The following is a 14,140-nucleotide window of genomic DNA, read 5'->3' as shown; positions in this document are numbered from 1 at the left end:
CTAAACGCATATAGGTGAGGGCAGTCACCATCCACTCACTCTATGTAGTGCTGCTTTCGGGTGTCTGCCCTTTCCTCTCCTCCATTCATCTTTCCTTCCAGCTTCTTCTGTCTTTCTTTCCCTCATTCTTTCCTCATTCTTCTGCCTGCAGGTGACTTTACACTTCCTCTTCTGTCTTACTTTCATTCATTCTTTCCTCATCCTTCTGCCTGTGGATGACTACAGTGAGTGACAAGCCAAATGGTGTCCTATACACCAGGAAACCATTTACTATGCTGGGTGACAACCATATAACCAAATTTTGGCGCCTGGTAGTTTAGTGGGTAATACGGCGCTCCAGTCATATTGAGCCGGTGAAGTATTGCCACTCAGGGATGAGTGAGGCTGGTCACTCTCATCTTAAATACCAGGACCAACTTGCCTAGCCCTGGGCTCCTATGCTTCTCATGGGGCAACGTAGGATTAGATGATGGATGGATGGTAGGGGTTTATTGCTCACATAATGGCACTGAGGGATGAGTGAGGCTGGTCACTCTCATCTTAAATGTCAGGACCAACTTGCGTAGCTCCGGGCTCCTACACTCCTTATGGGGCAACATGGGATTGGATGATGGATAGATGGATATACAGTACAAGATAGTTTCCGTATCAGTAAATGTAATTTCTCTTTGTTCATTTTTCTTCAGTGCATCCTGAAAAGAGAGGACAGGAGAGACAGGGTGAGGAGGTCAAGGAAGAGACAGTTCCAGAAGCTACAACACAAGAAAATCATATCCCTATTTGGCAACCCAGCAATGATGGGTCATCTGTTAATTTTGACAACAGTATGAACAATGAGATCCACCCTGAAGAAGAAAGAAGGAATAGGAAGAAGAAAAGAAAAGGTGAGAAACTGAGAGGAGAGGAGGAAGATCATAATCATTCCCAGGAAGTAGGTACTGATGAAGGACCAAAATTAGCAGATCCTGAGATATCATCTGTCACCACAAATGAGGGTGTTGGTTCAGGTTACCCTAGAGATTCTTCCTACAACCCAGTAGAGCCCCAGTATACAGTAGCTGGGCAGGGAGAGGATGCACAACCAACAATAGTTGATTTTGTCCCAGAATCTTCCGTAGAAGGTGAACTGAAAAAGACTTCTATGAAGAAAAAGAAAGGAAAAGAAGGAAATTTGAGTGAAAATGAAGATGAAAATGAAGAAGGAATAACAACTGAGTATCCAGGTGAAGACAGTGAAGTGGATGAGTACTTGGATGAAATGGAAGGCAGAACTGCGAACCCTGAGGAGCTGCCAGATGGATACCCAATGGACAGATTCATTACGGATATGGAAAAGTCCCAGAACACTAGGTGAATACTGTAATGACCTTTTGTATGAGTGTTGAAGTAACTGATATTTTTGTGTTCCAATAGTATAGAATGTAAGACATACAAAACTTACTAAATTGATTGTACTGGCCTGGATTCATACGAGGCCCCTCGTACTCCACATGCATACTCGTTACACTTGAGCCAAAGTGAGGATCCCGGTTTTGCGTCTGGCAACACAACCTTGTATAGACCCCATTACTCTATTTTATTCTCCTAGTGATTAATTTGGTGAGTTTCTCTCACATGCACACGTACACCCCTCCCCCCCCACACACACAAACATATGCACATTCATGGTAGCAACATGGCAACATAACATTGGATGCTGGGTGACAAAACCTGCAGTCCATCACCGTAACATACAGTGGTAAGAACACTGCTAGCTCAGACCAGAAATCCTTCTCATCTTAATTATTTTGCCAGTCAAGCCTTGTCTCACATCCCACAATTAATTAAGCACTGTACTGGCCAGGTTTTGAATGCAGGCCCCCACACTCCATGTGCATGCACATTACACTTAAACCAAAGAGAGGATCCCCACTATGCCTCTGGCAAAATGGGCTTATATAAGCCCTGTTACGCCAGTAGCCTGCTCCTATTTATTTTCCAGTAAATCAGGGTTAGATCATAGCTGTGCTGTACTGTACTGTATTTATCTTTTATTTCCATAAAACTCTCAGGACTCTCCTTGCCATAAGTCATTAAGGTTAATGACCTGTATTATAGCCTACTGTCTTGGAATTTTGATAATGAAGAAGAGTGGAAAGGAGCATGTCACAGGAGGAGTGGTACAGAAAGGAACTGTGAGTTGAAGAGCTTGATACCAAAGATATATCATTGTGTTATGTTTCTTCCTCTTGAGTGAGGTAGGCCATAGTACAGGTGAAGGATTTCTGTGGACTGGAAGCTTAACCAAGTGCCAAAACAAGCTAATTATTTTCCAGTAGTTGCCAAAGACTGTTTGGGAAAAGATATTAGGGATGATTAATATGACTAATAGTGTGAGGACTTGAGTTTGGACTCTGAATTTTTTTTGTGGCCAAGTCTCCAGCCAAAGAGTGATGATTGGCTACCTAGCTTCTTGTCACGCATTATCTTGGCAAGGAGCAGTTCTATGATATTAGATACAGAAACAGTACCTTTTCTGTTTTTGAAGGTATTGGGTTCATTACTGACTTAAATTTATGTATGTCGATATTTATGTGCTATCAACACTTTCCCTCTTCCCCTGGCAGGTTCATTGAGACAGAAGACATTGACTTTTCTACCTTAGACCAATCATGTGTAATTTCTGAGAGTGATGGCATCTACCTCCCTCCACCCAGAGTTCGACATGCCCACATTTCAGCCTACCATATGTAAGTAAGCTCAGTGTAGTAAGCTGTACAGTCCCATAGTTGGATGGCTGCATCATAATTACTTTCACATTCACTGAATTTGTACAGAAAAAGCCCAGCATTTCCTTGTAGTACAGTAGGTACCCACAGTACGCGAGTTCATGGGTGGCAGAGGAGGTTGCATACTAGGAATTCGCTTACTGTGAATACATAAACTTATGGGAAAAATTACATATGGGCGTTACCCCCCTTCATCAGTAACCCTCGAAACTCTTTTCAGACCTAAGTATTGTACTGTACATGGAAAATTTCTAAGACGTATTACCTAAGATAAAGTAAACTACAGTATCAGGTTATGGCTCTACTAAATCAGCAAGGATATGGCTTAACTAAACCAACAAGAATATGGTTGCTCACCTTAACCCAAGAGGACAACAGGCTTAATGGAGGTAAGAAGAGGATCCGAGGCAGATTGAGGCACAATTTGCTGTTGAGTAAATTCATTGTCACAACAATAACAAGACAGATTGCCATCATTAATGGAGACAGCTATGGGTAATGCTAGAATATAATTCAAAAGGCAACTACAGCAGGGAAGAAACAAGTTAATTATTGACTAAAGCTGCAACTAATATATAATATCCAAAGCCTACGCTATCGAACATAGACTTTGATAAATGGATGGAATATCTCAAATTTGTTGTATGCTGATGACGCGGTACTGCTTGCAAGTACCGGACAAGAACTTGGTAGGCTAGTGCAGAGTTTTGCTGATGTCTGTAAGCATCGTGTCTTGAGAGTAAATGTAGAAAAGAGTAAAATAATGGTTATTGAGAGAGAAGGTGACTCCTAGTGTGATGTTACAGTGAATGGAAAGAGACTGGAATTGGTGAGAGAGTTCAAATACTTGGGTACAGTGATAAAAAGAGAGGAAAATGTGGAAAAGAAGTTGAAAGTAGAGTGACACAAGGAAGAAAAGTAGCTGGTGCAATGAAGGCCTTAATAAGAAACAAAGGCTTGAGTGCTGCAGCTGAACAAGGCTTACATGAGGGAGTGTTAGTGTCAACTTTAACTTATGGATGTGAGACTATGGTGTGGCATGAAAATGAAAAGTCAAGAGTAAGAGCAGTGGAGATGGGACTTCTGAGGAATGTATGTGTAGTACAGAGGGTGGATAGGATACGAAATAATGTGATTTGTGGGAGGTGTGGAATAAGGAAGTCAGTGGACACCAGAATCGAAGAGAGTGTACCGAGATGGTATTGTCATGTGGAGAGAATGGATAACAATAGAGTGGTGAAAAAGGTATATCTGAGCGAATTTGAAGGAGGGACGAGGCGAGGTAGGCCAAGGAGAAGGTGGAGAGATATGGTGGATGAGTGTGTGAGGAAGAGAGGTGTGGAAGTCAGTGATACTAGGGAACTGACAAGAGATCGAGCTGGCTGGATGAATGTTGTAAGGAGAAGTGCATGATCAGGGATTTTGGCACCCCTTTTTAACGTGGCAGCGTCTGGATTGACTCAATTGCTTATGTTTATGTGAGGCTACAGAATGTGGTGAATGTTTTTGGCGTATCCGATAGAGCCAGGATTCCGGGGGCTTGAATGATGAGTGAATGGAAGCATGGCCCATTGGATTAGGCAGATTTGAGCTGTCTGGACATTGCTACACCTCACCCTGCCCTTGTGTGGGAAAGGAGGTCTGGATGATGATGATGATGATGTACTGGTACAGTACATATAAATGGTATAGCAATATACTACACACACACACACACACACACACACACACACACACACACACACACACACACACACATGAGAAAAACATTCATGTGTGTAAAGGTAGACTTGATAAATGTGGATATGGAGACAGGACAACACGAGCATTGCTCAATTCCTGTATACTACAAATAGGTAAATGCAAATAGGTAAATACACACACACACACACACACACACACACACACACACACACACACACACACACACACGCACACTAGACGCAGGAATTAGAGGACGGGCCTGCTCATCGCTCTGCACCAGGCCAATCTCGGCCATCAGATGGCTATACCTAAAAAGTATCTATATGAGTCAAGCTTAGTACTAGGTCCAACTAAATAGTGTTCTAATATAAAAGAGGAAGTTCAAGTAAAAGTGTTGTTCGAATAACACAATACAATGAAGTAAGCAGCAGTGCCAAAAAAGCAAATCAGCAGTTTCATTGTGGACTATTTAGTCTGCGACGTAGAGGAATGCAAAACTGTAAGTAGAAGCTTGCTGTTGGTACCAGAAGATGACCACCATCTTTAGCAAATCAACTTTGGAAGGAGTTAAGAAAAGGGACAAAGGTATAAAGCAGGATGATGATTTCTACCAGGAACTGGTGGAAATGGAGACGTATAATAAGCTGGTAGAATGAGTGTACAGATTGGAGAAGGCATTTCAGAGTGAAATAGTTGAAATTAAGAAGCAGTTGCACATGCAGAAGGAAGAAAATGAAAATTTAGTAAAGGAGATTAATAAGAAAGACACAATAGTAGATGAATTATCAGTTGAGGTGGGTACACTTAGAAGGAAGATTTATGAAATGGCAAGCACAGTTGTCAACCATGAGAGTATTATGGAAGAGTTCAGAAATGATACATAGACAGTAAGGCAGGCAAGCACTCTGATAGATCATAGCAGTGATATTGAGAAGATAACCGAGGTAAATGAAGCGATGCAAAGCTACAGAAATGATGTGGAAACCACATATGCTGAAATGGTGAAAGTAAAGAAAGACTTAGAAACAAGAGTTGAAGAAAAGAGCATTAAAAAGGAAGTGAAGAAAATAATCCAGAACAATCAAAAATTTGTCAAAGATTCAGCAGACATCAACAAATCTATAGTAATCACTGGTATAGAGGAGGAAGAAATAAAAAACAAGATTTCGAGAAACAAAAAGATGGCAAATGTAATGAATATATTGAAGGAAGTGTCAGAGGAAATCTGTAGTAAAGACATGGAGGAACACAAAAGGCTAGGGAAATATAAGAGAATTAAATCAAGGCCCCTAAAGGTAACCTTCCAGAATGTAAACACTGTGGAGGAAATACTGATAAATGCAAAGTTATTGTAAAAGAGGACTTCAAAAATTTATGGATAAAAAGATACCTAACTCAAGAGGAACTTGGATTACTAATAGAGAAGAGGGAGGAGGCAAGAACAAACAATGAGGGAAGATCAGAGGAGGAGAAGAACACATTTTTTTTAAAGGAATTGGCTTGCAGGTTCGAAAGTGGTACATGAACAGGAGGGAATAAAAAGGAGAAAGGTAGTAGACCCAAGTCATGATAAGTATGTAAACAAGATGATTAAGTTGATGTACTCTAATGTAGATGGAATGGTATATAAATTACTAGAGATGAATGATTATATCAAAGAAAAGGAACCGCATATTGTTTGCCAGCTGAAACAAAATTAATACCAAGGATATCAAACAATACACTAAACCTAGAGGATTACAATATATGGAGAAAAGATAGGAACTTAAAAAGGAGGAGGAATTATAATATTAACAAAGAAAAATCTGCAAGTCAAAGAAATAGAACTAGATGTACCCTCTCAGCTAGAACTGATCACAGTAGAGATTAATGTGTCTGAAGGGAATGTAATTGTGGCAGCTTTATACATACCACCTAGATCAAACATTTGGGAAAAAGGGGAATATGAAGACCTGGCAGAGAAAACAATTCAAAGTTTAAGAGCATTACTACATAGAATGGAGGAGAAATCTGAAAGAATTATACTAACAGGAGATATAAATACAAATATAAATTTGAATACTCTAGATATAAAAAGCCAGGAAAGCTGTTGGGACCAAAAGCTCCTGGACCTTGTGCAGGAGTTTTTCCTAACACAGCATGTAAAAGAAAGCACCAGAAAAAGAGGACTTGACATACCATCAGTACTAGATCTTATATTTACTGGGCAAGAAAATGATATTGACAATATAATGTATCACCCTCCATTCAGCAGAAGTGACCACGCAGTATTAAATTACAACTTTAGGATCGCATATGACATAGTTGATGGTAATGATAGTTACAAAAAGAGCCTTAACTACAAAAAGGGCAACTGAGATTGGGAAAAAGAGCTTAGAGGACAAGATTTAAATGTTATATATAGAAAATTCTGTGCACTCTATGAAATAGGAGTCCAGAAGTACATCCCACAGCACAAAGAAGCAGAAAAGAAAATAAAGAAATGGTTTAATACAGAATGTAAAAAAATCAAAAGGAAAAAGTGATTTGTTGTGGAACAGATACAGAAGACACAGTAGTGAAAGGGCATATAACAACTATAAACAGGCAAGAAACAATTATACAAGAATAAGGAGGGAGGCCCAGAAACAGTTTGAGGAGGACATCGTAAATAAAAGTAGCGATCAACCAAAGCTATTTTGCAGCTACATCCAAAGCAAAACCAAAGTAAAAGATAAAATAAAATCCATTACAGATGAGGGGATCACCTACACACAAGAGAAGGATATTTGTGAAGCACTAAGTAAGAATTTCCAATCAGTTTTTACAGAAGAAAATAATTTTGAGAGGGATTATATGGAATATGCATGCCCACACATGCTACCAGATATACAAATATCAGAGAAAATACAGGAGGAGTTAAGTAAATTAGACAAAGGAAAAGCAAATGGTCCTGAGGAAATTTCATGTTGGAAGCTACCTGAATGTGCAAAGAAGTTAAGTAAACCATTATCTTTAATTTTCAAGGAATCCTTGGGACAAGGTAAACTACCTGATATTTGGAAGGAAGCAAACATTGTTCCCTTATTCAAGAAAGGGCATAGACAGTATCCACTCAGCTACCGACCAGTATCACTAACCAGTGTTGTAAGTAAGGTATTAAAAAGGCTGATAAAAAAAGTTTGGGTAAATCATCTAGAAGAACACAATATGATAACAGAAAGACAGTTTGGTTTGAGAAAGGGAAAATCATGTACTAATTTGTTAACCTACTGATAGAGTAACAGAAACATTACAAAAAAGAGAAAGATGGGTGGACAGTATATATTTAGATTTCAAGAAAGCATTTGACAGAATAACGCACCAAAGACTTTTATGGAAACTGTACCATCAAGGAGGAATCCAAAGCAAACTGTTTTGTTGGATGCAAGATTTTCTTTTAAAAAAGCGAAATGAGAACAGTACTATGGGGAAATTACTCATCATGGAGGGAAGTGACTAGTGGAGTTCCACAGGGCTCAGTGCTGGCACCAATTATGTTTTTAGCGTATATATATGATATAGACAGTAACACTGGAAATGAAAGCTGTCTAAATATGTTTGCTGATGATGCAAAAATACAAAGGAGAATTACTAACACAGACTCTTGTAAAGAGCTACAAGAAGAATTAACTTCATGAATAGAGCAATACATGGCAAATGGAATTCAATGTGGGCAAGTGTCATGTAATCAAGTTTGGTAAAAGTGGTAAAAGACCTGATTGGGATTATAAGTTAGGAAGTAAAACCCTACACACATCAGAAAAGAAGAAGGACCTAGGTGTGATTATTAATAACAGACTATCTCCGGCTGACCACATCAGTGAGAGGGTACGGAACATGTCTACGCTGCTTGCAAATATGAGAATAGCATTCACATACATAAATGAAGACATGCTAAGAAAGATAACAACATCATGCTTCAGACCAACCCTGGAGTATGCATCAGTAGTCTGGAGTCCTCATCTCAAAAAACACATAGATAAGATTGAAAAACTTCAAAGGGCCACCAGAAGATGGGTACCAGGGTTAAGGGTTCTAAGGTACAAAGAAAGACTAGAAAAACTGAATCTACCTACACTACAAGAGAGAAGGAAAAGAGGTGACATGATAATGCTATGTAAATGCATATCAGGGAAGGAAAAAATAGACATAAATGATTGTATAACCTATGGGGATGCAGCAGCAAGAGGACACTGCAAAAAACTGCATAAAAAGAGAGGTGATAAAGATGTAAGGAAATTTATTTTCCCAAATAGGGCGATGGATCAGTGGAATGCACCGCTGAATAAAATACAGTAGTGTGTGCCAAAACAATTCTGTTTATCTATTGCCCGACGCCATAATCCCGTAAGGAGTGGCCGTTTGACTTTGAGTTATTTGTTTTACGGAGAAGGGCACTAACCCTCCACCGACCCACTTGTTGACACATAGGGAGCACGTATGGTTTGGTTATATGGTTACCACCCAGCGTTGTAAATGGTTTCTTGACTTACAGGAAACCATTTGGCTTGTCACTTAATGCAAAGCCACCTGTAAAGGAAAGAAAAGCAATAAGAAGTGACAGGAAAGATGTGAGAAATAGGAAGAGAGGAGGGCAGGCACAGAAAAAGAATGATAAAGACTAAGGAAGAAGTAGGCAGCACTACATCAGGTGAGTGGATGATGGTCACCACCACTTACCACTAAAAACAATTCATAAATTTAATTATATGTATGATAAAAATGGTTTAAGACACGGGACAGTACGAGCTTGATTCATTCCTGTAAAGATACAATTAGGTAAGAACAATTAGGTAGGTTAGAACACACACACACACACACACACACACACACACACACACACACACACACACACACACACACACACACACACACACACACTGATTACGCCCAGTTGGAGCGACGTCATGCTTTGATCAGTCAGTTTTCTACTGTATCTCACGTGAAAGTCGTATTTTTATCAACTGAGCTATTACATTACAGTACTGGTAAATGAAAATGTAATATATTTTAGCACTTTTCTCAAGGGTCTGCTGTATTGTTATATACTAATATTTTCATTCTTTATAGTGGTAGGTAGGGGTGCTCATAGTGGCAGGTGGGAGCGCTCACCATCCACTCAGTGTAGTGCTGCTTTGGGTGTCTGCCCTTTCCTCTGTTCCTTCCCTCCTTCCTCTTCTGTCTTAGTAATTCCTTCATTTTCCTCTTCCTTCTGCCTTCGGGTGAGTTTACACTCCCTCTTCTGTCTTTCTTACCTTCACTCTTCCCTCCTCCTTCTGCCTATGGGTGACTATACTTAATGAAAAGCCAAATGGTTTCCTGTACACCAGGAAACCATTAGCTGGGTAGTAACCATACTGTATAACCAAATTTTGGTGCCTGGTGCTTTAGTGGGTAATTAAGGCACTCCAGTCTGTTTGAGCCATTGAAGGTTTATATTCAAGGGGTGGTTAGGGTTTATTGCTCACATAATGTCACTTAGGGATGAGTGAGGCTGGCCACTCTCTTCTTAACCCTTTAACCGCGGGCCTGATTTGCTTTTTCTTGCAGCACCCGTGGGCATATTTGTGCTCCGACAGACTCTCTAAAAATATTTGCCAAAAATCAGTTATTAGTCCTAGAATATTAAAATCACATATGCTTATGGCACATGTCTTCAGCTTTCTCCTGGGATGTTTGTTGAGCCTTTGTCGAGTACCATAGGACTTGTGGAGACCTCTGAAGTTGGGTAACGAAGTCACCACTTTACACTTCCCGACAACCCGTAATATGATTACCATAGCGTGATATTATCACTAGAAACACTTTTCTCTGATTCTCAAATAGTTTGGAATCCATATTCAAAAAAAAAAAAACTGTGAAAGCAATGAAAATTACGAGGGCGTATGACCTTCCCACTTGTGCTAGTTCGCCGCTGGTGTTGTCATTTTTTATTCATAAAAACACTCACAGTTTATATTTCTATTACAGTATAACACTTATACATATCTACAGTCTTTATCCATAAGTTTCCTTCAGTAATAGTAGTTTATTGTCACTGTAGGCATTCAATACGTAGCATTCACTTTCTCGTCCTGTATACTAGCATTGAGAGTGAATGTCACTTTCACCTTCACTCTCATATCTCATAGTATTCATACATGCTAGAGTGAAACTTTCACTTTCATTACTCCTAGTATATATACTCGTATTCTTATAATACTACTCATTTACATTTCTATTTATGTTCTCTATTTTATTTACATTATTTACATTTCTATTTTATTTACACTGTGTTGTGCACTGTCACTTGAAGTAACTTATAAAACTATTTTCCACTGTTCACTTATATTTACATTCATTGCATTCACTTGCTGTTTACACATTATTTACAATTCCACTTGCACTGTTTTACTCAACAGAAAGATCGTAGTCACTCTCTTTCAATTGTCAGCCCTTTACCTCTTTCCACACGAGATTTAGTAGGGGGTAAAGGTCACAGGGCCCTTTGCATGGGGGCTAAAATCGGCGGAAGTTAGCAGGAGCAAACAGACGTACCTTCACCTTGGAAGATGACAGTGAACTGATAGGGGTGGGCCGGGGTGTCCTACTTAGGGAAATGCATTACTGCCAACGTCAGCCTCTTGACAGCAGCTAATATATAGCAGTGAAATGATTGGCAGGAAATCTAGACAATACATTATAAATTAGGTAGTTCCAGGTGAATGTAAATATCACTTAGGCTTCTCCCTTCCCTCCTTATATATATTTTTAGTACGAGAATAGATTATACGGCATATTTCAAGGGGAAATAAACAGCGAAAATTATCGAACGAGTGCACGTGAGGTGTTGTCAGGTGATAATTAGCAAATTCCAGGTGTATGGCAATCTCACTTACCTTATTTCTTTTTGGTATATATTATTTGGTATAAGAATAGGGCATAGGGCTTATTTCAATGGATGAAATCAGTGGAAAATTCCAGGGAAGATTTACTTAGCGTAGCACGGCTGGGCAGGCGAGAGGTTAAGGTAATGGAGAGGGGGTAGGGAGGGGAGTCAAGAACGGGGAGAAATGGCTAAATTGTCAACAATGGATGGGAGTACAGATGAGATTAGGAGTGCTGACTAGTGTTGGACATTGGCAGTACTGATAGATGATACAAGCCCCCACTTGGAAGCCCGGGTGAATTCAAAATAACACAGAATCACAAAAGCGACGCCCCGCGGTATGATCCCTTGCTCCCAAGTGTCATGAAAGTGTCGCCCCACGGTTAAGGGGTTAAATGTCAGGACCAGCTTCCCTAGCCCGGGGTTCCTATGCTCCTAATGGTGCGGCACAGGATTGGATGATGGATGGATGGATGGATAAATATTCATGTGTTTATGACAGTGCCTCAGCGGTCATAAACACAAAACAATGAACTGACCTCAACATGTTTCTACCAGTTGTTTATACTGTACAGTATCTGCTTTCTTATTAATCACATTTTCCTTCTTTATGTTTCCTCTTATTTCTCTGGGCATATTGATATTTATATCTTGACTCTGTCTATTCATTGTTCTTTTTTTTTCTTCACACCTAGTCATGATAATAGCCATTCCTAGCTGTTCAGTAATTCATTCCCACAGTGTGACGAATCCTGCATCACCCCACAACAAGTACGCAGAGGCTGTATATGAATGCAAGTTTGGATATCGTCTGGCAGATCACCACGCCAATAGACTCTTCTGCCGCAGGGACAGATGGCTTGGAATCCTCCCATCCTGTGTTGCCTATGGTAAATTTGCTACTAGATTTACCTGTATGTTCCCAAGCATTAAGCTCTAACTACAGAGTCAAAAGAATTTTTTAATTTTAAAAGGCTTTTACATGCTTAAGTGTGTCAGCCAAGTTTAACTTAATTTTTTTTGACCTGATGCTTTACAGATTATTGATATGAAATGTTAAGCTTTAATTATAGTCTGTGAGAACTGATAATCTCTGTTAGCAGCTATTTAGTGTTTTGTATGGGCTCGTGAGTGACTTTATATGTACTGAGTAATCCAGTGTTGTTAAATCAACTAAAAGTTATGAAAATATGAGATGGATACCATAGCTCCTAGCTGTAGCATGAAGTGAACAGAAACATAATGTAAGGTTGACAGAACCAAACCTGCCTATTATCATTTGCTTGCTGGAACTTCTTTTGATCATGTATAGAGAGACCCTGTCTCTGTCTTTGTTATTAACAGATGCTTAATACTTCTCAGTCATGTGTTACTCTGTTTTGTTCAGATGAAAAAGACTGATAAGAGACTGAGATTTGGAGAAATAACAGGTCTAAAGGAAGAGAAAGTAAGAGTAAATACTGTTGACTTTTATAGTAATGATAAGGGATGAATGACAGAAAAAGTTTCAAAATCACTGACCCCTTCGCATCCTCACTTGGTGTCTTGCCAAATGCCTTCTTCATGACTGTACTATAATCATGGAGTCCATACCTGTACCATCTTTTCCAGTTAGATCATCCATTACCCTCACTCTGCAACTCTTTGTCAAAAGTTCTTACCCATCATTTCTTAAGCATTCATCAACAGTCCTACTCCTTCATTACTCATACCTAATCTTACTAAGGTTCGATCGTTCAGTTCATTCAAGTTACATCCACTCATCTTTATTTCACACAGTCCATCACGTCACATCATTCATTCTTGAACGGGTACTGTACATAGCTTCCACTCTTAAATATTTATCAGTTTACACAGTCATTTGTGTTTGCCTAATTTTAGAGGTCACTGTGTAGATTTGGGACCCATTTAAGAGTTTTTTTTTTTTTTTTTTTTTTTTTTTTTTTTCCTGTTGACTGGTGTGGAGATTATAGAATTCCCAGTCTCATTACCCCCTCTCGTATAGCAGGAGATACATAGTCTGCTCTATAAGTGCTAAATGATGGGTTTGTAAATACCCTACACTATCACTGGATGTTGAGGCATCTAGTCAGTAAAACTGGTAATCCTCACTTTAAAAACATAGCTTTAAATGTTTCCTTATTATGCAGGCCTGAGGGATCCAGATAAAGCATAATTTACACACAGTAGTTTGTAATCACACTACTGATAATAGAGTAAGTCACCTGACAAACTGGTTAACTAAAGCATCATTTAGAGGTAAGGGCCTTTATTTTTTTAGAGGTAAAGTATCATCCACTTCAGGGCTTTATCTGAAGAATTGTTCATTACTGTATATGACATTTGTTATATACTGTATACAGTATTGTCTTTGATATTTTCTCACAGTGCATCAGGTGACAAGTGGTGAGTGTGGTGAAAACAACGGTGGATGTGAGCAGGTGTGTGAGCCATTGAGTGAAGGTGGCAGGCAGTGTGTTTGCTACAAAGGATTCAGGCTCAGGGAAGATGAAGTGTCTTGTCAGGGTGAGTATACAGTGTATATGTTGGCTCTCCAGTGCTGTACCAGATATACAGTATTAGCCTCAGACTAAGGTTCACGTATTCATAGTAGTGATTTGAAGGTACCCACTAGGTGGGCATTACAGAATTGGGTATAATGTCAATAAAGATTATACCATATAACAATATCATGGTGTACCTTTTTATTATATAACTGCAGCTGTACAATATGTCAGGTTGGAATTAGCAAAAACTTTTAATACTGTTTCTACACATA

General features: G+C 39.3%; 1 protein-coding gene across 1 annotated transcript in view; it reads left to right on the top strand.

Moving 5' to 3' along the window:
* The first annotated feature begins 690 nt into the window (after positions 1-690).
* The window catches only part of LOC145390422 (uncharacterized), a 163,985-nt gene continuing 150,535 nt past the window's right edge, over positions 691-14,140 (top strand). The window contains exons 1-4 of the mRNA XM_080265351.1: positions 691-1,350; positions 2,607-2,729; positions 12,103-12,251; positions 13,750-13,887. Coding sequence (XP_080121477.1) covers positions 827-1,350; positions 2,607-2,729; positions 12,103-12,251; positions 13,750-13,887 — 934 coding nt within the window. The 5' untranslated portion in view covers positions 691-826. The remainder of the gene's footprint in view (positions 1,351-2,606; positions 2,730-12,102; positions 12,252-13,749; positions 13,888-14,140) is intronic.

Source organism: Coenobita brevimanus, chromosome 14 (assembly GCF_032717465.1).
Source record: "Coenobita brevimanus isolate Jiangsu-jjx chromosome 14, ASM3271746v2, whole genome shotgun sequence".
Classification (NCBI taxonomy): Eukaryota; Metazoa; Arthropoda; class Malacostraca; order Decapoda; family Coenobitidae; genus Coenobita; species Coenobita brevimanus.
Note: the sequence above shows the minus strand (reverse complement) of the source record. Positions and strands in the feature narration are given on the sequence as shown.